This window comes from Siphateles boraxobius, unplaced genomic scaffold (assembly GCF_051911475.1).
Source record: "Siphateles boraxobius isolate OS27281-9 unplaced genomic scaffold, OSU_SipBor_1 86, whole genome shotgun sequence".
Taxonomy (NCBI): Eukaryota; Metazoa; Chordata; class Actinopteri; order Cypriniformes; family Leuciscidae; genus Siphateles; species Siphateles boraxobius.
Window position 1 is genome coordinate 4,669,747 of NW_027509215.1, and position 26,217 is coordinate 4,695,963.

General features: G+C 41.4%; 1 protein-coding gene across 1 annotated transcript in view; it reads left to right on the forward strand.

The window, feature by feature from the left end:
* Positions 1 to 11,927: 11,927 nt before the first annotated feature.
* Positions 11,928 to 26,217, forward strand: part of LOC143731163 (zonadhesin-like) — a 41,500-nt gene continuing 27,210 nt past the window's right edge. The window contains exon 1 of the mRNA XM_077221829.1: positions 11,928 to 12,051. Within this exon, the coding sequence (XP_077077944.1) occupies positions 11,928 to 12,051 (124 nt within the window). The remainder of the gene's footprint in view (positions 12,052 to 26,217) is intronic.

Here is a 26,217-nt window from a genome sequence, read left to right on the forward strand (position 1 = left end):
CTAAGAAGGCTTAGGTCATTTAACATCTGCCGTCCTCTACTGTGTAACGTCTATCAGACAGTGGTGGCAAGTGCTCTGTTCTTTGCTGTGGTGTGCTGGGGAGAGGGTGCTCGCATGGGAGATCTAAATCGAGTCAACAAATTGATAAAGAAAGCAGGCTCGGTTGTGGGGACTGAATTTGATATGATCCAGCACGTGGCTGAGAAAAGAATACTCTCTAAGCTAAAATCAATCATGGACAATCCCTTACATCCAATCCATGCTCTTGGGGTGATCAACAAGAGCACCTTCAGCCATAGATTGATCGCACCAAAGTGCAAGTCTGAACGTACCAGGAAGTCCTTTGTACCAGCGGCCATCAGAATGTTTAATGAGTTATGAATATTCACATGTTACTGAATATACTATATTAATTATGTTTTTGAATATCCTGTTTTGAATATGTATCTGTTACTGAATATTCTATATAGGTATTATTGTTATGTATTATGTATTGTTATTAAGTGTTAAAGCTGCCGTGACAATATAATTTCCTGCAAAGGATCAATAAAGTATCAACAACAACAACAACAACAATTCAAAAGAAAATACAAAAGAAATACAAAGCTAATACGAGTCTTAGACGGAGCTTACAGCCTCGAAACAAACAAAACACAGCAGGCAGCTAGGCAGACAGGAGCAATCGATCAGGATCTGTGTGTGTGTGTGTGTGTGTGTGTGTGTGTGTGTGTGTGTGTGTGTGTGTGTGTGTGTGTGTGTGTGTGTGTGTGTGTGTGTGTGTGTGTGTGTGTGTGTGTGTGTGTGTGTGTGTGTTTTCGAACTCCGGGCAAGATGGCAGAGAGGACAGCGTTTGCAATATGGAAGTACGCACATTATTTTCAATTTGTCAACGAAAACGAAAATAACATAACGGTGACGTTGGACACTGAAATTGCTGAGTATTTTAAGTCAGGTTTTGAGATCGATATGTTGAACAAGTTCCCCAAGATCAAGACAGTGTTTCTGTGCTTCAATACCCCACCACCCTCCAGCGCACCCGTGGAGAGACTTTTCAGCCTCGGGAGTCTCGTTCTTAACGTTACTCCCAGGAGAAATCGACTGTCGGACAAACGTTTCGAAATTCTGCTTCTTCTACGTTTTAATCACTACTTTGAAGAGTAAATGTAAGAGGAGAGGACTATGTTAAAGCAAATTTAGGTGAGTCACAAATGTTGTTACACTTTATTAATATTTAGTTTGGCTATTAAGCGATTTGTCATTTGCCTGTGTGGCAGTGAATGATTTTATTCGGTTTGTAATCATTTTTGTTTGACAGACAGCTGTTAATTTTGTTAGATCGTTGACTGGTTGTTAATTTCTAACTGCATTAGAGTTAAAGAAAAACTCTAACTGCATTAGAGTTAAAGAAAAACTCTAAATGCATTAGAGTTAAAGAAAAAATCAGGAGTTATCTTGTTGTATGGTGCTCATAGGCTAAATAAATAAAACGCTATGTGGAATAGCCTATTGATGACTGTCTTTCCTGTTATTGTTATACCGCAGTGTTAATTTTAGTCGGATGACTGACGTTATTCATTGCCAGGAGTCACGACTTCTAGGTGCATTTAAAGGGGGCCGTGTCTGTCAATTAAGCTGCAGCATGTGTGCAGCACTGCAAACGGCTTTTTTAAATTTTTGGTAACGCATGAGTACTCTAACGCGTTACTTTTATGAATAGATAACGCTGTAACGTAACTGATTACTTTTAATTGATGGTAACGTTGTAACCTAATTAACTACTTTCCAAAGTAACTATACCCAACACTGTTCGGCCCGAACTCAAGACACAACGCGCTGACAGACAGCGCATGCAGGTTCCCCACACGTTTTACTGACGACAGTGCAGTCAGAAAGACGGTTTTCAGTGATAGATATTTCAGCCCCACGGAGTCTAGTGGTTCAAATGGAAAGGCTTTCAGGGCCTCGAGGACCAATGAAAGATCCCACATAGGAACCGACGGGGGGCGCGGCAGGTTCATCCTTCTAGCTCCTCTAAGGAAGCGGATGACCAACTCATGTCTTCCCAGTGACTGGCCGTGCGTCGATTCTGCGAACGCTGCCACGGCCGCCACGTATACTTTGAGCATGGATGGGGACCTCCCCTTATCCAACAGCTCCTGTAGGAAGGTGAGCAGATGCGCCACCCCGCATGTCCGGGGGTCCGGACCTCTGTCGGTGCACCATCCGGAGAACACCGACCATTTAGACGCGTAGAGCCTTCTCGTGGAAGGAGCTCTAGACTGCGTGATCGTGTTCATCACTCCTTCTGGCAGGGCAATGAGTACCCATTGATCAACCATGCGTGCAGAGACCAGCGCTCTGTATGGGGATGCCAGATCACGCCGCAAGCCTGAGAGAGGAGATCTGCCCTCACCGGAATCGGCCACGGAGCTGTAAGTGACAGCCGTGCTAGTTCCGGGAACCAAATCTGATTCTCCCAACGCGGGGCTATGAGGAGCACCGAGTGGCGCGTTTCCCTGATTCTCTTGATCACCTGTGGTAACAGAGAGACCGGAGGGAAAGCATATAGCGGGAAACTGGGCCAAACCTGGGCCAGTGTATCCTCGTCCTTCGAGAAGAACGTCGGGCATTGAGCGTTGTCTTTTGACGCAAATGGGTCGACTTCCGCTCTGCCGAATAGGCGCCACAGCTTCTGGACCGTTTGGGGGTGCAGGGACCATTCCCCTGGGGGAACAGGCACAGGTGAATCTGAGACCAAATAAGGAGGCGTTCCGTCAGATTGCAGAGATTTCTGGATCTGACACCGCCCTGACGGTTTACATAGGATACCACAGACATGTTGTCCGAGCGGACAAGAACATTCTGGTCCTGTATGAATGGGAGGAAGCACTTCAGCGCGTTCTCGACCGCTATCATCTCCAGACAGTTTATCCCTCCAGACCCTTCTCCTGGTCTGACCACTGGCCAAAGACCGGTCTGCCCTCGAACAGTGCGCCCCAACCCGAGTTGGACGCGTCTGTCGAGATGACTTTCCGATAAGAGATGGTTCCCATCCTTACTCCCTGCTGTTACCAGTCGGCCACTAACCAGGGCTGCAGAGCCGCAGGTCTGAGTCATTCTGATTTTCTGGCCGCCAGACAGCCAGGCTCGGCGGGACACGCGAGGATTCAACCAGCGTTGGAGCGGGCGCATGCGCAGTAGGCCCAGCTGAAGCACCGGCAACATCCTTTGAAATGTTTTCAAAGGGAGAAAGCTGCCCTTCTGGAAAGATGCGGCTAGGTGGCTAACACGGCGCTCGCGCGCTGTGTCGATAAACGAGCCGTCATGGTCACCGAGTCCAGTTCTATTCCTAAAAAAAGAAAATTGACTGGCTGGGGAGTAATGAGCTCTTGGTCCAGTTGACTGTGAGACCCAAGCTTTCCAGGTGAATGAGAAGCACTGTTCTTTGAGATAGCAGTTCTGTCTCTGACTGTGCCAATATCAGCCAATCGTCCAGATAGTTCATTATTCGCAGCCCCTGACTTCTCGTAAATGTTCGGGGTCCTAGGGACAGGCCGAACGGCAGGACGGTGTATTGATATACCTGACCGTCGAAGGCGAATCAAAAAAAATGCCTGTGACGGGGTATTATCTGAATCTGAAAATAGGCATCCTTCAGATCTAGAGAAATAAACCAGTCCCTCGGGCGAACGTGCGCGAGGATTTTCCTGGTCGTAAGCATTTTGAATGGTCTTTTCGCAAGCACTTTGTTCAAATCTCTCAGATCTAGGATAGGTCTGAAGGCTCCGTCCTTCTTGGGTATGAGAAAATATCGGCTGTAAAAACCTGACTCGCTCAGAGAAGACGGTACCTTTTCTATAGCCCCTTTGCAAAGCAGCTTTGCTATTTCTGCGTGAAGTAGGTGGGCTACTTCCGCATTCACTATCGTCGCGGTCCAGGCTTGAAAGCGCGGGGGACGGCGAATGAATTGAAGTGTATAGCCCTGCTTTATTGTGCTCAGCACCCATTCTGAAATCCCTGGGATAGTTTCCCACGCAGCTATGTGAGCCGCTAGGGGGCGAATGGCCTCCGGGTTCAGATCGCCGCCATTTGCGGGCTTGTGAATCTAAACCGGAGCCGAAAGCGCGGCGAACTCGCTCTCGGTTCTGGGCAATGGCTGCTCGCTGAAAGCCGAAAGTGGCTGATTTATGTGAGATGTCCCAATCATAAGGGATGGGGAACATTCTTTTTTCACTTTTTGACGCGCGAGCAGCGCTCCGGGCGGAAAAGCTTCCTGTAAGCGCGTGTGCGCGGGCACGAGACTTACAAGTGTATTTGACGCCCCGATCATAATGGATGGGGAGCGTCTTATTAATGCCCTGCGGTTTGTGATAACACTTAAACCCTTAAACACAAGCGTGAACGCTCTCTGGCGGGCACGGGACACGCGCGTCTTTTCTCTCTCTTTGTTAGGAAGGCTTCGCGAGATCAGACTTCAGCGTGATCTTCTGCTGAGGCCCTCTGGGGGGCGGCGGTCTGTGACGGCTGTCTGAGCGCGACCTAGGGCAGCCACCCTGACGTCGCTTCGAACTGGACCCTGAGGCTGTGCTGGACGCTGGGCACTGGCTCGCACAGGAGGCTGGCTTTGTCTCTCGCGAGAGCGGCCTGTAGCGGAGCTCGAGTGTCGCAGCAGGAAGAGGTTCATGGCCTTCATGGTCTTCTGTACCTCAGAAAAACGGTCAACGATCCCGTTCACCGCTGGGCCGAAGAGACCAGTGGGGGAGAGCGGCGCGTTCAGGAAGGTGGCTCGCTCAGTTTCCCTCATATCCGCGAGCGTCAACCAGAGGTGCCTCTCTGTTACAGGCAACGCGGCCATGGCTCGTCCAATGGCTTGAGCTGCGGTTTTAATGGCGCGGAGAGAGAGATCCGTCGCACTTCTCAGGTCTGTAACCGCAGCTGGATCCCGGCCCTTCTCATCCCATTCACGGAGGAGGACGGCTTGCAGGATCTGTACCACAGCCATGGAGTGGAGAGCAGACGCGGCCTGGCCGGAGGCGGCATATGCGCGGCCGACCAAGGTGGAAGTGGCTCTGCAGGCTTTTGACGGGAGGGCTGACCGTGACCGCCATCTCGCGGAGGGCGGGCAAAGGTGCGCTGCGACCGCCTCTTCCACAGGGGGAATTGCCGTGTACCCTTTCTCGGCGGCGCCGTCCACTTGGGAGAGCGACGCGGAGTCCTGGGACTGAAGTCTCGAGGAGAATGGTGCATTCCATGACTTCGTCAGCTCCGAGTGAAGTTCCGGCAGGAATGAAGCGGGCCTGCTTGCTGAAGCTGCATTGCGGCGACTTTGAAGGAAAGACTTTGAGCGGCAGCTGCGCGTCGGTGAGGGGGGGAGGGAGAAGACAAAAGCGAGGCTCGAGGGAGGTTCTCCGGCGAGCGCGTCGCTGTGGCCACAGGTTCCTAAGCTGCCTGTTCGCTGTTCGGCGGCGGCGGTGGCTTCTCTCAGATCCAGCGATGCGAAGAGCTCGCTGAAGAGACGAAAAATCAGGGAAGTCAGCCTACAGCCCCTACTTTTATACGCTAAGCCACGCCCATTCCGGCGGGCTGTGACGCTATGAAGGCGCGGGCGCCCTTCATTGGGCGCAACGTCACGCCGGGCTCACTGGTAGGCTGCAGCAGTTGCCCGCAGGGCAGCCAATGAGCACGCGAGATGGCCTGCTCTAGGTCTGCTAGCTACTACACTGCGTTGACATTGTTAAAATTACAATGTACAAAATTAAGGACAATTTTTTGGCTTCAATATCTCGAGAAGATGAATCTTTCCCGTAGCGTAAGCTAAACTTACGCAATACGAGAGAAACTCTCGTAAGAGAACCACAACTCCCACAATGCATCACATTGCAAAGCTCCGCAAGCCACTCCCACTAATCCAGAACAATGCTGAGGAGGTATAGGCCTATCAGATTCAGAGAAAGCACTCTACCGTCTACAAGGCTGGGTGCCGCCAGAGTTTGAAATTCATTTCACAGAAAAAAAAAAATTTAGTTTGTTGCCGAAATCATTATTGAATTACTCCTCGTTTCTATTTATGTTGAATGTTTAGTCCGAACATTGTAATGCAATTTGGATTTGCAAAGTAAGAATAAAATTTTTTAGGCATTACCATTATTTTGTTATCTATTATCATGTCAGGTAACAGTAGGTTAGTAACATTAGTTCCACTGATGGAATGTTGGTCGTCCAAATTTATCTAACATACACGTGGAATAAAACACTAATAAGGAAAACAACGTAAATGTGAACCATTTATTTCAATAATGATATCAACAAAAATAATTATGTTAACAATAAAAGTTCAAAAATACAATAGTAACAACAATAGTTCTTACTGAGGTTCCTCAACTTATTGGTGCCCGAAGTACTGCGAAACTGGAGCTGGATACTTCAGTCGGATTGCGACACGAGCGGGTAGAATGACACGACCAGTCCGCCTCAACTCGAGCCAGCGCGGGCTCCTCGTCCGCGACAGGCAGGTCTTCTGATTTGGCTGATGGAGGAACAGAGCGCGGCTGCTGCGGCTTCTGCAGCCGATGCAGAAGACCTGCCTTTCACGGACGAGGAGCCCACGCTGGCTCGAGTTGAGGCGGACTGGTCCTGTCATTCTACCCGCTCGTGTCGGCAATCCAACACTTTGCTATATTGTGGCTAGTAAAGATAGCCACGAACATCGGATTTGAGCAGAAGACTTTCAAAATCTTCTTCTTCTATATCATGTTTATTTCCTTCCATCATTGTCGTAACTTCCCATCTGGCTCCACAGCGCTTGTTAGCTTAGATTCCAAACAAGATGGGGGATATTGCTATTAGTTTCGGCAAGTGAAGTCCCACCCTCTGATCTGTAATAGGTCTGTAGCGTGAGTGGGCCCCTCCACCTGAATAAATGATGAGCTAGTGTTTGTAGTCTTAACCCTTATACAAAGAAATGGGACTTCCTGCTTTTTATGAAGCAAAATGACGATTTTTACATCATAAAAAGCTGGAAGTGGAACACTTAAATCCTTATTTCTCCCATCTCAGGGGAAAATAAGGGAATAAATCATGACCATTCAAAAATATGACTGGGTTTCTAAAGATACAAAGCTTAATGCAAATGGATGAAGTGTCCCTTTAATAGGGAGTGAACAGGCTTTCCATATACGGGCTTTGCGAATACCCTGTGAAGTCCACTATATACGGTCGAATGGAACGCACCTTGAGTGTACATCAGTTGTTCACTCGTTGTTGCAGTGCATTATGGGATTGACTGGGTGCACTCCATAATAAACCAAACACCTACAAACTAAACGTTTATGAAAACGAAACAGAGACCAAACTAGTTTTAATGCCAGAGAAAAACATAATCAACAATTCAATTAGGCTACTCTATCTATGAAAGATGCCACAATGTTGAGCTGGGAAAATCTGTTAATCTTTTTTATTTAAATTAGCATATATATATATATATATATATATATATATATATATATATATATATATATATATACTATAAAAATAAAATATATAAATCATATTATGTATAATATATTTTAAAATTTTAATTTTATTAAAATGTAATTTATTTTATTAATATATAATTTAAAAAATGTATTTTACAAACAAAACAGCACAGCCACTTTATCAAATATTCATACATAAAAACATGCAATTTCATCTACCACCTACGATAATTAATCAAATGATGATAAAATTATAGAGACCCTAACCAGCCACATTAGTGATTTTCTATAAATTAACTTTCACACTGTGTTACTCAGTGTTAATTATTTGAATACTGGTGTAATCAGAAAATCAGAGAAGTGCAGACTAATTATGGGGATAATTATGGTAAACTCTTATTTAAGCTCAGAAAAAAAGATAACGATTAGAAACCAAAGCCACCATCTTTACTTAAAAAAAACTAAAGAAAATAATAATATATGGAATAGTTTTTTAAAAAAGTAATGCAAAGCAACTTGCCGTTTTTAAATTAGACAATTCGATTTAATTTAGTTTCATTTCATGCAAAATTCTTTTTAACATTGTTTTAAAAACAAAACACATGACTTACCTAAGAATATGACTTTCTTTCACAAGATATTAACATAATTTCTTGCGAAGCCACCAGTGTGCTGATTATGCAGCACAATTTACCAGGTAATTATGATCTCATGTTTAGTTCTTTTCTGTACTCAGCAAACCCGCTAATTGATGGCAAACAGCGGGGGGTGCCGGTGACCTGCTGTCGTAAATATCTCACCTGGTTACTTACTCAGCTAACATGCAAATGCTGTTAAATTGGAAGTGATGGAGAATCAGTTCATATTGAGCTACTCTGCATTTATCAGCTCTTGACCTTTGGCTTTGGCTAATGGCCTGTTTACTTTTGCTTTCTGGTGGTGCCAGCAGAAGTCGTTCATCTATTGATTATATTCGTTTTGGATCTGAAAATGCTCATTAATCTGACCGATCACTTATAGAAGTCCAGCTTGAGCCCCTATCATTAGATGCACCACATGTTAGCAGGTCATTGTGACTATAGGCAACTCATCTGAGAGGCAGTGATCTCTGAAGAGCACAAAGTGTCAGCAGGTGGCCAGATGACATCAATAAAAGGTGCAAAAAGACTGAGGTCGACTGCGTGAGTGGCCTAAATATGACACACATGAGCAGGACCAGATGAGCTCAAACACAAAGAGCGAGGAGGAGGGATAGAGAGAAAGACGAAGGCAAAGCATTGATAGCCACCAAATTTAAAGTAAAGACTGCTACAAACACATCCTATGCATCTAGTTAAAAAACCTTTGTCTAAATTTTGAAGCATCTGAATCTGCATTTTAATAAAAAAATAAACAATAAAAATATTACAAAAGTATGTCAAACAACAAACAAACAATGATGTTTGAACAAAATGTTTTACTTATATTCCACTCATATAAAAATATAAGGCCATCTTAAAAATTAAACAAAAAATATTTATTTTATTTTACTGAGTCAAGCTTTTAAATATATTTAAATAAACTTCTAAAGTATATTAAATACACACAATGCTCTTTTAGGTAAATCTACAAAAAAAATCTAGCATTTTTGCTGAAAATAATCTGGCATAACTGGGTCAAGCTATATTTATATAAGCATGCATTATATTTCACATTCAATGTCCGACATAATTTCACTAAATTAACATGTCTGTACTCCTCTTGTTCACTTTACCTTTCTTCTGAGCTACTTTTATTTCCTGCCCTCGTGAGAGAGGTCGAAAGGTCACTGAGACAGAAAAAATGCAAATATAGTGATTTCCCCACATGATTCTTTACCTGACTAATTTCCATAAGTTTTGTTTCCAGGGAACCACATCAAAGGAAATGCAAACAACTCACTCGTCAATGCAGTGACAGGTCAGCTTTCATCTCGTTTTATTTATCTCCTGTTATATCCCATTCTCATTTATTTTTACCTCACTCTATGCCTGCTTAAATGAATCAAAAAAGAAATATGAAGGGGAAGAGAGAGAGAGAGAGAGAGAGAGAGAGAGAGAGAGAAAGCGAGAGAGAGAGAGAAAGCGAGAGAGAGAGAGAGAGAGAGCTTCTTGTAACTGCATTAGTGCATCAGACATGGAGAAGTTAAAGTGAGTCAAAATTCTGTAATTAATTGCTGACGCTCATGTTGTTTGAAACCCATAAGACTTTCGTTCATCATCGGAACATAAATTACGATCTTTTTGATTAAAACTCAAAGCTTTCTGACCCTCCATTGGCAGCTAGGCAACTACTACTTTGATGCTTCAAAAAGTTCATAAAGAAATTGTAAAACTAATGCTAGTCCTTCATATGAGGCGTTATTCCGAGGTCCTGACTCTCGGTGCTCATTAAAAATCCCAGCATGTCCTTTGAATAAAGAGTAGGGGTGTAACCCCGGCATCCTGGCCCAATTTGCCCACTGGCCTCTGTCTATCATGGCCTCATAATCCTCCCCATATACTGATTGTCCTCTGATTCTACTGATTATCACTCTGTCTCCTGTCCACCTATAAGCTGGTGTGTGGTGTGCGTTCTGGAGCAATATGGCTGCCTTGCACATTGTTTGAGGAGATTCCCCCCTTCAATGTAAAGCGCTTTGAGTGCAGAGAAAAGCGACATATAAAGATCTTCATTTGTGTTCTGTAGATGAACAAAAGTATTACGGGTTCGGAGCGACATGAGGGTGAGTAACTAATGACAGAATTTTCATTTTTGGGTGAACTATCCCTTTAAGTTGTTTTAGAGAGTTTCTCAGCTGTAGTTCACTGACTGATAATGTACTCAATTACCCCTTTTCCACCAAAAAATAACTGGTTCGGAACTGGTGCTGGTTCAAAGTTGGTTCGGAGTTGGTTCAACTTGCGAACCTTCTCAGAACCTGTTTGTTTTTCCACTGACTAGAGCGCCCAGCGAACGGCGTCGTTACGTCACTGTGTACGTCGCCATACGTCTTAGCTAGAAACGCTTGCAAGTACAACATTACTGTGGGATTATCTCTAACTCGTGTACCAAGAAGGCTTTAAAATCAATTGAAATATGTCTTTTAATCTTTTCCTTTGATATGTAATCTTTTCTGATTAGTTATGTACCCCTGTCTCGTGTCTTTTTTTCTTTCCGTTTATTTGTTCTATTGTGACTGTTTTCTTCTTTGCTTTTTACTTTGCGGTCAGAAAAGATGTTTAGAGCACATCTAAACCCGCCCCCAGCCCCCGACGTAAACATGACGTGGTAAAAGAACGGTTCTAGTCCAGCAAAGAGTTGGTGCCGCTTTGGAACCAGTTTTCCTGGCCGAGAACCGGTTCTTTGGCTGTCGAAACACAAAAAACTGGTTTGCGAGTAGGCACCGGCTCCGAACCGGCTCTCAAAATGCCTTGGTGGAAAAGGGCCAAATGATACCAATTACTCAGGTATTTACTACTCTTTTAAAAATCCTTACATGAGCAAAAGCAGTTTACAGCCTGGCTTAAAATACAATGGTCCAGAAATGTCCCCTCAAGGACAGCAATAGTTTAAATCAGCAACACTGTTAAGAGCATCCAACCGCCCCATGAGGAAAACAGCTCAATGACCTAATGTATAATGTATAAATGCAAAAAGGTTGTGTGAGGATTATGGTCATAGAAAACATCATTAGCTCAGTATAAAAACAATAGAATTCCTCACCATGGTTAGCAAACAAAAGTGTGTGTTAGTGTGTAAACAACAGGTAGAGATGCACTTGCTCCCACCAGAACTACAAAAGCCTGCTTAAAAAAACATGTGTGCGTGCGTGCGTGTGCGGTGTCCTTGATTGAGACTGAATAAATCCTTTAGTTGTTTGCGAGTCAAAAGACATCAAAAAAGCGTTTGTTTTTTCCACACACATGCTGTCCACAGACCTCACATTGTTGCAGAGCCCCAAAAGGGACATGGTGATGGAAAAAATATGAGATGGCAGGGAAACCTATATTTCAACACCTGGCATCAATGAGTGCATTTTTCAGGCTTGATCATAACAACAGTTATGCTTAATAACCCGACCATATTTAAGGTAATTTAAATAACTTTAATTGTGTTGTTACATAAGCAAAACTTTGATAGTCATCAGCATTTTGTTGTACATATAAACCCACTCATTTAGAACGAACATCTGCAGGAGACATTCATTTCGATGCTGGTCCAAGCTAGTTTAAGCTGGTTTAATGCTGGTTTAACTGGTAAACCAGAACAGTCATGCAGATCACCAGCATGTTGAGCCATTCTTGCAGGTTAAGCTAGTTAGGAAGCATGGTGAAGACACCTGAAGACATGCTGGTTAACAACATCCACAACCAGCCATTTAACAGTGGGAACACAGAAATCTCAGAACTGAAGATGTAGAGACTTCTAGCATGAAATTATAAAAGGTGGGAAATGCAGAAGAGAGAAGCAGAAAGATGTGCTGAGGGTGGAGAAAGAGATGGAGAAAGTTTAGAGGAGGGGCAGGCTGAGAACTCAGAGGACATGTGGGGTTTAGAGCGGAGCTCTGGGGTCTGCCGTCAGGGAGAGAGAAAGATTAGAGATGATTGAATCCTGACTCGTGCTGTCTTCAAAGAGTCTGAGGTTCATGTGAAAAGCAGTGGGGCAACCGTAACAAACATACAAGCCCTCAGCCACCTCTAGTCTGTCCGTGGCTTCATAAACACGTAGAATCAGTCACATCGTGACGATTCCTTTCACATCGTTCATGAGCCAATGCACAGAGTTAGCAGCATCTCAACCTTCAGTTTGTCTTTCTAGATGGCAAGAAGAGAATATTGAGGGTCAAGAAAGACTTTGAATCCACAACATAATGATGAAGTTACTAAATGCTAAAAACCGAGAGTTTTGCCGTAATTAAATATTAAAGTATTAAATTCAGTATTTAAATAAATATTTTAAAGGAAGAAGTTTTACATGTACAAAAATATAGTTTTTTATTAAAATAATGTACAAAAATTATATTTTTTATAAAATTATAAAATGTGTACTGGACGGTTGTCCTAATCACACACAGAAAAACCTTAAATTAATTAATATTTTTAAATTCAAAAAAATATTAAATAAATAAGGAATTATGTATTTACTATAGTATATTATAACGGATATATAATAATTTGTTATAAAATATTATAAGTATAGTATTTTCAAAAGTAAATTAATTTATCTGTACATGACATTTGATTTCGTCACATAAAATAGACAGAAGTGTTTAATATTCTTATATGGTTGACTCTTAAATGTTAATGATAGGAACAGAACCATGACAACAGGACTGTCCCAGCGAGGGCCAGATTAAGGAATCATAGGGCCCCTGGCGATGTTGATTTTGGCAGCCAATCTCCCTGTGACCGGTCGGGGACATCTTTGGCCTTTAGCACTGCATCTCCTGCTATTTGAAAACATTTATACAGCCCTGAATAGTGGCCCAAATTCCCTAATGAATAATCCGGTCCTGGTAAATTCCCAAATTCAGAATATTCCAACATGTATTATTAATTTAGGAAATGCAAATTAAATTAGCACTTAAAAACATTCTTTGATTTAAAGAAAAAGGGTCAAAATCTACTTCAAAAATCAAAACAGAACATTTTCGAAATGGAAAAGGAACTTTCATAGAATGCCTCAAGTATATCACTAAAATGGCATCAGTCAATAATCCACTGTCTGACATTTCAGAAATCACATGTCAGCCAGCTGGATCAAAGAGTGTATTTATTTTTAGGAGATTGTCTATCGACTATGTCTGTGTATATGTGTACAGGCCCTCGTCCTAACCTCAGATATGATAGTCTGTCTCCAGAATGATGGATTTACATGTGTTAACTTTTTCCCCACCAGCATTTTCTAAAAAAAAAAAAAAAAAATTAATAAAAAAGTTCCCAGCCAGCATATTGAATATGTAAACAGTCAATATTTCAAAAGAACAGAGACTCTATTTAAAAAAATAATAATAATAATAATAATACTCTGGTTTTTCATTCATTCTTTTTTAACCAACACTTGATGAGGGTAAATTTCATTAAAAAAAAAATTCAAACAAAAAGCTGAGAAAATCACGCTTTTGTAAAAGACTAACGTGTGAGCAACTTCTATTTGCTCCTAGTTTACATATATTCTTTGCTTATTTTTCGGATCCGGAGGTGCTGTACTATTTCCAATTAATAAAACTCCCTCCAACCATATAACAATGAAAACAGAGATTGCTGGACATACTTGCTGGGAAGCGTTGTGTCATAAATGACAGAAAAACTCGTCAATGGTGGGGAAATGTTGCATCATAAATAATGGAAAAACTCGTCATTGGCAGGGAAGCGTTGTGTCTTAAATGATGGAAAATCTTGTCAATGGTTGGGAAGAGTTGTGTCACAAATGACGAAAAATCTCACAATTGGCAGGGAAGCGTTGAGGCATAAATTACGTAAAATCTCATCAATTCTGGGAAGCGTTGTGTCATAAATGACGGAAAATCTCATCAATGGTGGGAAAGTGTTTTGCCATAAATGACGGAAAATCTTGTCAATGGGGAGGAAGCATTGTGCCATAAATGATGAAAAATCTTGTCAATTGAAGGAAAGGGTTGCGTCATAAATGATGGAAAATCTTGTCAATAGCGGAGAAGCGCTGTGCCATCTCGTGTGGCGAGCAGGACGAGGCCGAGGGCCATGAGAGAATGGCGTGAGGCCGGTAGCGTGATTATTGATGAGCGACACCTATGCGACGCAACGGTCTCGTATCTCTTACGAAGGATCTTACTCATAAAAGGAGGAGCGACGACAGTGAAGGACGAGAGAGGATAGGCCTGGACTTATGTTTCTGTTTTTTTATGTGTGGCGGCAGTTGTTCTTTGCTGCCGTCTTTACTTTCGTTTTGTATTTGTTTTATTTTGTTATTAAAGTCTTTGAATGTTCGCCGGTTCCCGCCTCCTCCTTCCCACAACAACGAACTGCGTTACATTGGTGCCGAAACCCGGGAGGAAGGAGGAGTGCGCTGTCAAAGAGCCCTCGCCCATATTCTTTACCATTTTATTTTTTGTCTGTTATAATACTAATCAGGTTTCTTGACCGCAAAACAGCCATAATTTAGTGTTTCTGTAGCACAACTGTCAGAGAATGATGCTAGCAACCCCAAGGACTGGGGTTTGATTCCTATAAATGCACATACTGATATGAAAATATCATTTTAAAATGGTCATATAACAGAAAATATTAAATTTCCCTTGCAAAACAGCAAAGAAAATGTGGTATTTTATATATGACCCCTTTAAAACTCTCTCTCTCTCTCTCTCTGCCTGTCTCAGGGCTCTCGAGGAAGACCAAGGTGAGTGTCTCATGCTAATGTGCATCTGATCTCAGTACCACCCTAACATCTGCTGTGTCTGATGAGTCACCTCAGCCCCAAAACCACCATGAGCATTCCTTTACCCAGCCAACAAAAATGTGTCATCTCTCACATCAGATCAACTATTTATAAAGAGCAGACTACGAACCTCAAGAACAATGTGAAGAAACTTTTTTCTCCAAGTAACATTTCTTTCTCCATTTCTCTCTCACACAAAGATGTCCTAAATATTCTCTGAATCCCCCTTTAGACATTAAATTCAGTAACTGAGGATGAATAATAATAAATTTACACCAAAATCTAAAGAAAAAAAAAATATATATATATTTTGCATAATTAAAATGAAGCTCATTTTTTAAACCATTTAAAGGTGCTGTATGTCATTTTTGGACTGTACTATAGCATGAAAATACTATAATATGTTTGCAGAGATTTAGGAAACATCTTACGTTCACATACTTCTTTCTCAGAAAAACAATTCTACAGCAATATATTCTACTTTGAAATGAGTGTTCAGTGTCAGAAAGACTGTTTTTGTTTTGGTTTATGTCAGTGTGATCCCCGCACACTGCCAATTTACCCAAAAGTATTTTGCCATCGTGGGGTTGCCAGTTGGCGGAAAACACAGCATATTACAGCCATGGAAAGCCAGCGAACAAACTGGGTCGAGAAGGCAGATTCTACCCGACCCAAAAAGCCTCGACAATAAAACCACTCCAAACGTACATTATCTGATCAACTTCCAGTGTAAGGCTCATTGCTTTCCATTGTCAATTGTGCTTGTTCCTGTTGCACATCATCACTCTGCTAACCCACGTGAGCGTCGAGTCTGATGATATTTTGAAACTGCAGTGCCAATTTCAACTGCTAGCTGTCAATATTACATACTCCAACTTCAAAAAAAGATTTTTTGTTGCATTGTGAAATTTGCCTGATAATTAAGCAAAGATTTATATATCTATACACAATGCATGCCTTTTATGTTTTTGCTACAGTTTTGTACGTTTTTTCTTAATAAATAACCAAACATTTGAATACTTTTGTAATTTAAATTTTATATTTAACTATTCGGCTAACTATTTCATTCCGTCCAGGGACTACAGATGAAAAATAGCATCAGCTAATTCTGTCAAAATGACAGTAATGTTTATTAATGTGCACTGTCCCTGTTTAAATAATATCATATAATAAAAAAAACTACCCTCTCATTACTGTAATGCAAAAAAAGACAAATTATTTAAAATTTACTATAAATTAAATTACTGTTTTAATGCAAAATACTGTATTAAACTCATAAGAATGAAATGTTGATAATAATAGGAATTACAAAAAAATATATATATTGAATTTATAAAATGTCTTATTTTTTTCTATCATTTTGGGTTAAAGCTCCAGTAGGTAACTTTTGTAAACAAATATTTGTTAAAACTGTCATTATGTCCTGACAGTAGAATATGAGACAGATAATCTGTGAAAAAAATCAAGCTCCTCTGGCTCCTCCCTGTGTCCTATTGCCATTTGCAGAAATACACCACTCCTGGTCAGAAACAACCAATCAGAGCCAGGAGGAATGTCTTAGCAGTGTCAATCACGCTCGTGTACGCGCTGATCACCCCTCTCTTACACAGCGCGAGCACATACCGTCGTTCCTGACTCTCCTGTTCGAACTCCTTCATCCAAATGAACGAATCTTTTTTCGAGTCATTTCATTCATTCAACGAACGAAATGACTCAAAAAAAGATTAGTTAATTTTGAACGAGTCTTTTTCGGAGTCATTTTGTTCATTCAACGAACGAAATGCCTCGAAAAAAGATTTGTTCATTTTGATGAACGAGTTCGAACAGGATCACGAACGTGCATCACAGAACAGAGCAAGGCGAGCATTTGTGCTTATAAAAAATATTTTTTATTTATTTAATTTTGAAATGACCGATCGTTTCGCTAGATAAGACCCTTATTCATTGTCTGGTATTGTTTAAAGCTCTTTGAAATTGCACTGAAACTCACATTTGGTCCTTGAAACGTTTGTGTCCTATTGAAGTCCATTATATGGAGAAAAAGCCTGGAATGTTTTCATCAAAAACCTTAATTTCTTTTCGACTGAAGAAAGAAAGACATGGACATCTTGGATACATGGGGGTGAGTAAATTATCATCAAAAGTTTTTTTTTAAAGTGAACTAATCCTTTAACGTTATCTTACTAGCTATTTATAACTTATAGAAAGAGTGCAACCTTATAAAGTTACATGTATTGCAAAATACATAATGATTTGAGGACCAAGTTTGTAGTCAAAGTATGGGCAGGCCATAGTCAATGTAAAGCATATTGTTGATGTTTTCGTCCCTATTAGTGAATGTTCCATAACTGTTATAATCCGCCGTCATCGGTGGTCCTGCTTGCTAGCCTGCGCGTTCACGGCAGGCTCCGCTGTGGAGGAGGAGCTGTGGGGGGAGGAGCTGTGGAGGAGGAGCTGTGGAGGGAGGAGCTGTGGAGGGAGGAGCTGTGGAGGAGGAGCTGTGGAGGGAGGAGCTGTGGAGGGAGGAGCTGTGGAGGGAGGAGCTGTGGAGGGAGGAGCTGTGGGGGAGGAGCTGTGGAGGGAGGAGCTGTGGGGGAGGAGCTGTGGAGGAGGAGCTGTGGAGGGAGGGCTGTGGAGGGAGGAGCTGTGGAGGGAGGAGCTGTAGGGGAGGAGCTGTGGAGGAGGAGCTGTGGAGGGAGGAGCTGTGGAGGGAGGAGCTGTGGAGGGAGGAGCTGTGGAGGGAGGAGCTGTGGAGGGAGGAGCTGTGGAGGGAGGAGCTGTGGAGGGAGGAGCTGTGGGGGAGGAGCTGTGGAGGGAGGAGCTGTGGAGGGAGGAGCTGTGGAGGGAGGAGCTGTGGAGGGAGGAGCTGTGGAGGAGGAGCTGTGGAGGGAGGAGCTGTGGAGGGAGGAGCTGTGGAGGGAGGAGCTGTGGAGGGAGGAGCTGTGGAGGAGGAGCTGTGGGGGAGGAGCTGTGGAGGGAGGAGCTGTGGAGGGAGGAGCTGTGGAGGGAGGAGCTGTGGAGGGAGGAGCTGTAGGGGAGGAGCTGTGGAGGAGGAGCTGTGGAGGGAGGAGCTGTGGAGGGAGGAGCTGTGGGGGAGGAGCTGTGGAGGAGGAGCTGTGGAGGGAGGAGCTGTGGAGGAGGAGCTGTGGAGGGAGGAGCTGTGGAGGAGGAGCTGTGGGGGAGGAGCTGTGGAGGGAGGGCTGTAGCGCAGCAGAGAGCAAGGGGGTTGGACCTGTAAGTTGTGCTTGTTCAAATTTTCAGGCTAAGTCAACATTTTATCAAAACTCCCTACTGCAGCTTTAAGGGTTAAATAAGTTTCATATGATTTGCCAAATAAAGTTCCCTTCATTTTGACTGATGCCTTATTCATCCAACACAAAACTATTCACTTGGTGAAAAATAAATCAGACAAGTTACATCTGAGGGAAAGAAATCACACTCATACATTTAAAACATTTCATACCTTATTCCCGTTATTGTTATTCACAGCTAGAGAGAGATTCTGAAAGAATCGAAAGGAAATGTGTTCCATTTCCCAGCACACTTCTGATATTTGACGCTTGACATTCTCAGGCGCTCTGTACCTGCGTGAAACTGTGGAACGGAGCGTTATCTGTGCCTGCCGCGCACTCAGAAGGAAGTCTGAAGGTTGGAGGTCAGGACTCAGTGTTCCTAACGCAGTGAGGAGAGACAGCAGGGGTGCAAGAGATGGAAAGACACATTAGGACAAAGAGAACAGCCTTAGCATTTCACACAGGGTCTCAAAGTGCAGCAAGTCTCTGTTGCTGGCAAACCGCTGATAAATGTCCTTAAGCGAAGCTTTTGTGCCTCTGTGTGTGTGTGTGTGTGTGTGTGTGTTGTGTGTGTGTGTGTGTGTGTGTGTGTGTGTGTGTGTGTGTGTGTGTGTGTGTGTGTGTGTGTGTGTGTGTGTGTGTGCGTGTGCGTGTGCGTGTGCGTGTGCGTGTGTGTGTGCGTGTGTGTGTGTGTGCATGTGTGTGTGTGTGCACTCTCATCACAAATTACAGGAGAGGGTTCCTCTCCTGTTGTGGAAGGCAACAGCTTGGTTAGGTTCTCTTGATGTCAGAAAGTGAGGGAGAGAGAGTAAAGCATCGATTCGGCTGTTCTCATGTTTAAATGCCTTCACATTTGAAAAGGCACAAACCAGCCAGACAGAACAGGCCAGATCTCTGCAGAGTGTCCATGTTTGCAGGCTGACAGAGCGTGATGTCTCTTGCCTTGCCGGTGGCTGGGTAGTCATAAATACTGATGTTCAAAAGAGTGAGACACACAAAGAGACATATATGAAACACGTCACCAGACAAACTCTGTCATTAATTCAGTTGACCATTTCTTCTTAAATGGATGGTTCATGCAAAAATGAAAATGTTCTACTCCTATTCTTGTTGTTATAAAAACTGTAAGGCTTTCTTTTGTCTGTGGAACATAGGAGAGATATGTTGAAGAATGTTTCAACTGTTTTTTTTTTTCATACCATTAAAAGCCAGTGGGGTCCAAATCAACAATGGACCCTATTGATTTTTATTGTATTGACAAAAAAACACAGATTTTTCACTTAAAATCTTAAATATTGCCAGCAGCCATATCACCATGTAGCCCAAGACTGGTTGCCCACTGAAGCTAAGCAGGGCTGATCCTGGTTACCTGGATGGGAGACCTTCTGGGAAAACCAGGTTGCTGCTGGAAGAGGTGTTAGTGAGGCCAGCAGGGGGCGCTCACCCTGTGTTCTGTGTGGGTCCTAACGCCCCAGTCTAGTGATGGGGACACTATACTGTCAAAGAGCACCGTCCTTCGGATGAGACTTTAAGCGAGGACCTGACTCTCTGTGGTCACAAAAAATCCCAAATTTGTGGCCTCTGTCCATCATGGCCTCCTAATTATATATATATATATATATATATATATATATATATATATATATATATATATAGTAATTGGCTTCATCACTCTGTCTCTCCTCCACCAGTAAGCTGGTGTGTGGTGGGCGTTCTGGCGCAGTACGGCTGCCGTCGCATCATCCAGGTGATGCTGCACATTGGTGGTGGTTGAGGAGATTCCTCTTTCTATCTAAAGCGCTTTGAGTGCCGAGAAAAGCGATATATAAATGTAACAAATTATTATTTATAATATTATTATAAATATATATTTTTTATAAACTGTACAAGATATAATATAAATGAAATGTAAGTCAACTTAAGTGTCCTTAAAGATAGCTTATTTATACACTTAAGTACTTAAACTGTAATACATTTTCACTTGTGATTAACATGCAATTAAGTGTCCAAAATCATTAAAATATACTTAAGTGAGAACTGAAGGTATAGTATTTCTGTAATAAGTACTCTTTTTAATAGTATGCTAAAGTGTACTTTTTTCCACAAGGGTAACCCTTTAATGATAAAGTCCATTAAAAAGAAGAGTCGTCATAACAAACTGAAGCTGTCAACGTTCATACTTTGCTCCCCATATTTGAATGGATATACAGTATATTATGCTGTTTCGTGGGCATACAGTGTCATTAACAGACTACGTGACCAAAACACACTTTGTGATTTTATCTAGTCTACCTAAATGCTAAACAGAAAAGCTGGAGCATAATAAAATGTGTCCCAGCACCACAAACACACACTTCCTGTGCCAGTAATTTACACTTCAAAGCTATGTGTCCTCTCTGCCCTGCGTGCAAGCTTCCTAATTTATACAAGAACACACACACACACACATCACATGATAACTGCAACACCAAAAAAATATCACACATACGCACACAAAAGTCCCTGTATGTGTCTATCCTCATTTAGACACAGTAAGATCTCACACACCCACACACACACAGGCACAAAAATCTGAACTAGTCTTGGCTGGACCTCTATATTTCCGTTCCCTCTCTCTCCTGTGAAGATCGAAGCACCATGTTTTTATCTCAGTGTATTGGCTCAAACAGTGTTTTGTTTGTTGCTTACTGATTGTTCATATGTGTTATTGGCTTGCATTAAAAGCACATTTATTATGATTATGATAGTTTTAGCACCTGATGCAATTTCAAACATGCACATGTGACCTATTAGCCTTGCACTAAGAAAAAAAGGCAGATCAAAGCATCTATGAACAGATCTTCAACATTTCCAGAGCATGCAGCGTATCTGTTGGATTGCCAGACCAGGCTTGTCCAGAGAGAGACATTAACAATCTCAAACTGTTGGAAAAGTCTGAAAGCACGCACTGCTAAAACACATCTAACATCGCTTACCAAAGCAAACCTTATTCAAGTGTGTATTTTGGCAGGTGTGACAAGTTATCAAATAATTTGTTATTATTATTTGCTTTCATGATCCGAGCAGCACCCAAGTCACATTTCAGAACACAGAACCTAAATGTATGTGTATGTTTAACTAAGATTAATCATATCAAAACGTGTGCACCTTTACTGCAAAAAGTACAACCCATGCAGTCACTGAAAACCAAACTGACACATTTCAGGGTGAAAAAGATAATAAAAAATATATATTTTGAATAACTAATAATAATAATAATTATGCAGTATAAATTAAAGTATGATTAACTGAGCGTAAAACTGGTTGATATTGCATCTCAATGCTAAAGCAGCATGGAACTTCTGTGGCTCAAGAATATTAATTGGGCAATGTGACTGGATGGTCTAGGAAGGTAACCCTAAGGTCAGCTTAAGCTCATTAATATTCATGAGTTCCTCTCCATAGAATTACATCACAGGCCCTGCCGCTGGATGTCCATACTAAAATTGCTTTTTTTGTGGTGCTAAAATATCTCTTCAAATGTATATGATATTAAATGATGTTTTGTTAAAGTTCGAGAGGAGCACGTTCAAATAATTTATCCAATTATCACATCATTCCAACCAGCTGTCGACAATCAGTAATCAACATGTCTATCCACACAGCATGAGCAGAGACCTATATATACTCATTTGACTCACCAATGTTCCTCGACAGTTTTCCAGCATCCCTCCACCACCCCGTCTCCTCACACTCGCCTGGTTACTTCCTAACCAGCAATACGGGGGCAGTACTCTGGGTTCGGGCCCAATATCCGAGCTCGGAGCCTCTCCCCGAACAGCACGCTAAATATGCATACCATTTATTCCATCTAACTTATTGTAAGTGTGAACTAGTGAAACCAGGTTATTCAGGTAGCTGCTATAAACATCATATTTTTTCTATGTGTTTCCAACATTCTCTTCAAACTGCTGACCATTCATAATAACAGTTGGCCTGAAAGAGAATATTTACCTCAAAACAGGCCCGGTGGGACTGTGCAGAAGGTCCTTGTCTTGCGTGACGAACTGCAGACTGACATGTTTTATAATGCAATGACTTAGGTTTGTGTAGCTAGAAGCGTTTCTGTTAGCATACTTGCATAGGCTACGCTTCGGGCCTTGAAATGAAAACAGGCAACGTTAGCAGAGCTGTTGAGTTAAATTTGCAATTAATGTGGTATCAGCAGGAACAAAGGTACAAGCGTGTCCTGCATGTAAAAAGGCACACACACACACACACACTCTTCTACATGCACTCACACCCTTGCCTAGCCCTAGGGGACTCTCCTTTCCTTCTGTCAAACACCTCCATGTTAACAAAAGGCAATTAAACACTGGCTGCTCACATCTATTGATCATATCTTACACAATGCACTGCTCTGCCAATGTAGAACAACAGGAGCCATATTCAGCCAGAAACCCCATCCACCCTCGGCAAGACGGACGCCCATCTAGAGATACATATCTGCTGCTCATTTAACACTTGTTCTCGTGAATCTCACAAAACATCACATTTTACTCCCCAAATTAAAAGAAAACTACAATTAACTGTGTTTTGCATAAAGAAAACAAAGCCATCAAGATTATTTTTATGACAACTAAGCACATCTGCCCTTGAATAGCCATTACTAATGTGTCGGGAAGATCACTTTTAAGCCTTTTCTTGTAATTCTTATTATTCTTCATGGAGATTTTCATGACTTAATACAGTAATTTTACCAAAATTTTTAAAAAAGGCTGAATTACATTTGTTTTTTAAATACTAAATTAAAGGTAACAACAAAACATACTAACAAAACACATATACTGTAAATCATACATAATGTAAATAATTATAATGAATAATGTAATGTATAATTATATAATTTATATTATATATTCTATTTAAAGAATACAAACAAGAAGTTATATTTTATATACATTTTCCTATATATATACTGTATATATACATTATATAATGTGTGTGTGTGTGTGTGTGTGTGTGTGTGTGTGTGTGTGTGTGTGTGTGTGTGTGTGTGTGTGTGTGTGTGTGTGTGTGTGTGTGTGTGTGTGTGTGTGTGTGTGTTCCTTTTTTTTTGGAGGAGAGATTTACCCATTCGTTACATGCTTTGGTTCCTGATAAGAAACCAAAAGAGTTGAGCTATCAAAGGTGACCCTCTTTCTCAATATCCTCCCAAATGCCGCACAAACAGTGAATTTCTATCCTGACTTTTAAAAGCTTTTAAAAGGTCTGAAGATGAAATAAGACTCAGTGTGAGAGAGGAATCCTGATTACAGACAGAGACCGCAGACGAAAACAAGAAAGGTCAGCAAGTGCAACAGATTGGAACAAAAGCAATGACCTTGACCTGATAATCTTTGTGTGCGTGTGTGTGTTATTTGAGCAGCAGGAAGATGATGCAGTACACATCCTCTCCTCTACTGCACAGTGTGACCTGTACCTCTGTTAAAAAGGGCAAGGTGTAGATTGATTCTCTCCACCTGCTGACCTTTAGGACCAGATCTGATATGGCCTGCTGATTAGACAAACAAAGAGAAGGAGAGATAGAGAGAAAGAAAGAACAGTTTGTGCGTGTCTGTGTGTGGGGGGGTATTTCATAGAGAACAAAAGAAGCAACAAAGAAAGTAGTAGACGTAAGATGGTTTGAAGGTTTTAGCTGGTTTAATATGGTCTAGCTAGTCCTTCAACCTGGTGTACCGAGGAGGATATAAAAAGTCTACACACTTCTGTTAAAACAGCTGCTTTTTATAATGTGAAAAATGAAAGATAAATCATGGCAGAACTTTTGCACTTTTAATGTAAAAATGATAAACTAGCCTATTCAAGGTCACTGAAAACAAAACTGGAAAAATGTGGAATTTCTAACTGCATAAGTATGCACACTACTGAACTTCTTAGTTGTGGCACCCTTTGCTTTTTTTTAACAGTGCTCAGTCAGTTTGGAAAGAAGTCTATCAGCTTGGCACATTTTGACTTTTTCCCCCCGCTCTTCTTTGCAAAAATGGCCTGAGCTGTTCTAAAGGCCCAAGCTGTTCTAAAACCAGCAACCCATCCTATAGACGGCTGGATATCTGAGGACAAATACAGGGATTTCACAAGAACACACCTGCATAAAGCTTGTAGCATTCATCTTAAAAATAATCGCTCAACTGCAGCCTCACCCTGTGAAAGCACACGTTTTGAAATCAAATTTACAGCCTGAATACCAGAATTTATAAAGAACATCTAAAGGTCCTGGTTGCTTTCAGAGAGTTGGTCTAAGTTGTCTAATAGTACTTTGGAGACTACAGGTTTGGCTTTCTTCCCCTCTATCCATCTTGTCTGAATGGGTGAGTTGCAAATCTGTAATATTCAGAGGGACATAATAAAAAATATAAAAAAGTATTTTGCAGATTTACTGGTAGCATCCAATGTTAGGAAGGAGTGATTCAGGCTCTGCTTAGAAAAGAGCATTTACAGCCATGCTAAATTTATCAAACCACAGCATTTTTACAGTTATGCAACAGTCTCATTAACAAACTTAATCAGTCATTAGTTTGGTCCAAAACATGACAGGAACAACTAATTATAGTGCAAACTGTAATGCACACTTCAACAAGTGCTTTGGAGAGTTGCAAGAATGAATTTATAGCTTTTGAAATTAATTTAAGTAAATGACAAACTTTAAATGCAAAGCAACCACAAGGCACAGATAAGATGTTGAAAAACATACAAGCAGGAGCAAGGTGAAACCTAGTGGACTGGCCTGGCGCTCTGATTTCACCAGCACAAGATTGGACCCATCTGGCTAAGTTGTTTGGGTGGAAATGACTCCCAGGCAAAAAATAAATAAAAATGCACAAAACTGGAACAAAACTGAGGGTATGTAGTTTGGGAATTCTGTAATGCAGTGCTACAGAAAGCCTTCCCTCTTTCATCTCTCTACATCATGCTCTCATTTGACATTCCCCTCCATTCCCCGCAGTTCCTCATGCAGTCAGGTCACAGGTGCACACAACTAATGTATTCAATTAATCCTATAATTCACTCTCATTTCTGCTCTGAGAAGCGGGACTGTGTTTATTTTGGGAGTGACTTCTTTTGAGATTCTTTTTGTTGAGTTTTGTTTTATATTGTCTTTGTTTGGGGGCATTTTTGTTTAGTAGACAAAAGTAGTAGCCTAGTAGTTTTTTCCCCAGCAGGTCTGTGTGCTATTCTGCACTTAAAATTCCAATTCAATTCCTGAATCTGAATTGAGGTACAGCAGCAAACAGGATAGCCTACAGAACTGCAATTCAAATTGGAATGCAAGGATGCAGGAATTATAATTAATTGAAATTCAAAGAATTTGTTTAAAATTTTGAACTAGAAAAGCAAGATTTAAGAAAGTGATTTTATGTCCAGAAATAATTTAAACTTATCTAGGGTCACTATCAGGGGCGTAGAATTTAGTAGGGACGCAAGGGACGTGTCCCTACCAATATCCAGTGACACTGATGTGTCCCTAGCAATAATTTCGATCAAAAATGCTAATATTTTTATATATAACCACTGTTGCCAGTGTGTTTTGCGTAGTTCTTATTTTATTTAACCAGGAAACATCTAATTTAGATAAAAATCTCTTATAAGAGCGTTATAAGAAAAAAATTAAAAATTAATTAAATTAAAAATTGGCAGAAATTTTTGGCAGAAATTCACATCCCTGCGCGAGCCGAACTATTCTCAAAGACTTACTTTTAGTCATTATTTGGGTAGCACACATGTTCTGAATGCCTTCGGCAGAATTCAAATGAGCCATTTTAATCTAGATTAATTCCAAGATTACAGTGAGATTAATCTAGATTAAAAAAAATATCTACGACTATGCCCACCTCTAATATATATACACATATATAAGGTTGGCATACATATATAAACATTAACAGCCTTATCCAGGTGATATGGCACAAGACACAATTGTTATTATTATCAATGTTGCTGCTTAATATTTTTCTGGAAACCATGATACATTTCTAAATATAAATCTTTTGTAA